The sequence below is a fragment of the Aegilops tauschii genome, chromosome 2, assembly GCF_002575655.3.
Source record: "Aegilops tauschii subsp. strangulata cultivar AL8/78 chromosome 2, Aet v6.0, whole genome shotgun sequence".
NCBI lineage: Eukaryota > Viridiplantae > Streptophyta > Magnoliopsida > Poales > Poaceae > Aegilops > Aegilops tauschii.
The window spans coordinates 41549116-41552417 of record NC_053036.3 but is presented as its reverse complement, the minus strand read 5'-3'; the positions used below and the strand labels follow the sequence as shown (position 1 = coordinate 41552417).

Genomic DNA, 3302 nt, shown 5'->3' with positions numbered 1-3302 from the left:
AATATCAGATTCAGAAGGGGAAATCAACTCCCATGAGAGTGGCTCAATACCTGTGATCGTAAATTCGACATTATTGTCTCTAAGACAAAATAGAAACACACAAAAGTAGAGGTAATGCGTACATGCATTACAAGCAAGCTACTGAATTAGGAACTGAAAGGAAATAAAAAAATACAATAGGATGACATAAGAGACATAGATATATATCAAAGAGTAGAACTGAAAAGGCGTCAAAAGAACAGAACAACTCTGAACCATCGTCCCATCATAAACACAAGAGCATATACCTTTATTTCTTTTTGTGGTTTTGCCTCGGTGCTTCCACTCGGATGGAAAAGACATGATTTTTTTCACCCCAAATCAACAGGTGATGTGGAAGCATGCATGTGCAGAAAAATATACTCCCTCCATTCCAAAACAAGTGTAGATATAGAAGATGAAAACAGATGTACAAACATAGCTGCTCTACCATAGGTTTAGAGATGCAAAAATACAAGCTACATAGTACTAACATGGGTAGAGCACAATGAATTATCTTAAAAAATAGCCATAGCCTTGTGCCATACAGAGTTATTTGATGAAGTTGTTAATCACCGTATACTGACCTGATGTTATTTGTATTTTTCTTCGAGAACATATATGACTAGACACTATTAGCTGCACAATGAATTTACCAAGTATTTGTAATTTTGCCATAAGAAAACTCTAATTTCTCCTTAATGCAAAGCCAGAGCTTCTGCCATGTTTCTTAAAAGTAAGAAATAATTTTATTGTCTATTATGATATTACAATAGAATTTCACCATCCATATTTAACATAGTGTTATTGCAGGAGCAAAAGACAACCCCACTTTTAGTTTTTGTAACGTGTGATCATCACTGTGCTTTCAAGAACAGATATGCAAGAATAATCACACATGTTCCACAAAAATGCCAAGAGAAGCGGACTTCTTTTTTCATTTCTATTTATCCTGCCCACATATAATACATAGCTTACATTACTCAGACATGATTCACATAAAACATGTCAAATAGCTTTACATCCAGAACACTACAGGAGAAACTGTCTGGAGATGCTTAGACACTACATAGGAGTTAATGTGGCGGCGCGTGGTTTGCAGTTCTCCCCTACGATCATACTTAAGACCAAACGTGCTCATGTGGAGCACACAGCCATCACGGTCACCAAAGGCGCACTTAAACTCCACTCCCTCGCGTAGCACAGACTCCACAAGGCAAAAGCTGCCGTCGCCCATGTACGTGAGACTGGGCCTCGCAAATGCCAGCCGCCTCTCCGGGTCCTTGTGGAACAGCTTCTCCTTGGTCACCTTCCATTCCGGCTCCACCGCACTTGTGCTGCTGCGGGAGGCGACTTCACATGAGCAGATGTACCCGTCCTTGTGAAGCCCGACCCATGCGTCTAGCCCGTCGTCGTAGTAGGCTTGTCCTTGGAACGGTAGAGCCCAATCCCCATGCAACCTCCACTCGGAAGTCCTGGTGTCGAAGGAGAAGGTGCCCTTTGGGAGATGATGATAGCGTATGTCATGCGCGGACATGAATATGGTGTGCCCGTCTGGGTGCAGCGCGTAAGAGCTGATTACGTCGTCCATGGCGAACGGTGGCGGCGAGGGCACGCTTTTCCAGGACCACCTCATGGTTGGGCTCGGCCACGGCTCGTCCTTGTCTGTTGGCGCCCACGACATGGCCTCGAAGGAGTGCTGCTCGCGGACATGGCGATGCGTCAACGCGTACAGCATGCCGCCGCCGGCCACGGTAAAGGTGGTCGTGTCGATGAGTCGGACCGGTGGGCGGGGGCCCATGGTGAGCCCGGCCGTCTCGGTGTCGAACACGAGGGCGGGAGTGTGCGGGCAGCATGGGTTGGTGGTGATGAAGATGTCGCTGCCCATGGCGGCAAAGTCCATGTGAAGACGTTTCACCGGTGCGGCTAACCGGAGAGCGGCAGGGTCTGGGAACCCATGGTGCAGGACGTCGGTGGTGGTGTCCTGCAAGGCGTCCACGTCGATCTTGTGGATGCTGAAGCCCTTGTGCCAGTCGTCCAGCACCAGGTAGAGGTGCTTCTTGGGCACACGGCGCGGCCTTTTCCCGGTGCGGTCGACGTCGAGGTGCGAGTGCTGACGCTTAGACATGTTCTTCCCGCACTAACTGGATCTGAAGATTGAATTTTTGATTCTGATGGTTACGAGATTGCCAGCCAGTACAGGAGAAGAGACAAGACGGAAGGGCAAGGAGACGACAATGGGGATCCAGATCTATCTAACCTCCTCCCCTTATTTATGAAGCGGGGCCTCGGATTGGAGTGACTAATCCAACTCCCGGCCGCGCTCGGATTGCAGATAGAACCTAGACCCCGAGTCGGAGCAGAAGCACGAAATGACTAATCCAACTCCCGACAATGGGAACGCCCTACAGGACAGCCAGGAAGTGACTAGGAGCTGGGGGAGGGGAGCCGAATCAGGAGTGAAATCGAGATTGAAAGGGGGGAAAATGGGGGTCACCGGAGTTACCGCGCCGTCGTCGCCGGAGTCGTTGCCGCCGCGCCCGTGGACTGCTTGAGTTGCCGGGCCGCCCGTATGGCTAGAAAGAAGGCAGTGGAGACACGCCGCCCCTCCCGTGGTCACCGAAATCTTGGTGTGGCCGGCGGCGCTCCGCCCCTCCTTCTTTTTGCGCGTCTGCTATTCTTCTTCAGGCGCCTGAAAATTCGGTCCCGCGGCATTCCGGCTCGGCCCATTCCGAGAGATAGCCTGCCTAGGCGCACACATGGGCCCGTTCCCGGGTTGAACCGGATTATCTTTGACAGATAGATAAATTCTCTAAATATGATGGTGACGGCATCAAGAGACCCATCAGTTCACTTGTTCGTAACCCGCCGGAGAAGGTGGTGCAGCTCATAGATGCAACGTCGGCAACATGGAACGAAAACTTGGTACGCTCATTGTTCACTCACTTTGATGCAGAAGAGATCCTACAGATTCCTTTATGCACACACCGTGTGGGGGATTTTTGGGGCTGGCATGAGGAGCCTCGAGGAACGTTTAGTGTTCGCTCAGCTTACCGGATAATACTAAGGACGAAACATAGCAGGGAGGCTTGGTTATATGAGGAGGACGGTACATCCTACGAGCATCAAGAGACGAAGAAGTGGTCCATGATCTGGCACATGCAAGTTCCATCAAAACTCAAGGTGTTCGTGTGGCGACTGGTTCGTCAATCCATGCCAACGGGTTCGCTCCTTAAGCATCGTCACATGGCAACAGAGGATACTTGCCTGATATGTGGGGCTGT

The 3302-nt window shown here is 49.9% G+C and overlaps 1 protein-coding gene across 4 annotated transcripts; it reads right to left on the bottom strand.

Moving 5' to 3' along the window:
• Window positions 1-919: 919 nt before the first annotated feature.
• LOC109762272 (uncharacterized) lies at window positions 920-2732 on the bottom strand. 4 transcript variants are annotated; one of them, XM_020321101.3, is made up of 3 exons: window positions 2525-2732; window positions 2279-2452; window positions 920-2168 (listed from the first exon to the last, which is right to left on the bottom strand). In XM_020321101.3, exon 3 carries the CDS (start codon window positions 2144-2146, stop codon window positions 1037-1039), a length of 1110 nt encoding a protein of 369 aa, XP_020176690.1. In that variant the 5' UTR covers window positions 2147-2168; window positions 2279-2452; window positions 2525-2732; the 3' UTR covers window positions 920-1036. The 4 variants fall into 4 exon arrangements, with proteins under 4 accessions (XP_020176690.1, XP_020176689.1, XP_020176687.1 ...); XM_020321100.3 differs by having other exon boundaries at window positions 2279-2423; XM_020321098.3 differs by having other exon boundaries at window positions 2279-2732.
• Between the last annotated feature and the right edge of the window lie 570 nt (window positions 2733-3302).

Bases quoted from the DNA above. Each gene is read 5' to 3' on its own strand.
- LOC109762272 (XM_020321098.3), bottom strand. From the start codon at position 2,146: ATGTCTAAGCGTCAGCACTCGCACCTCGACGTCGACCGCACCGGGAAA.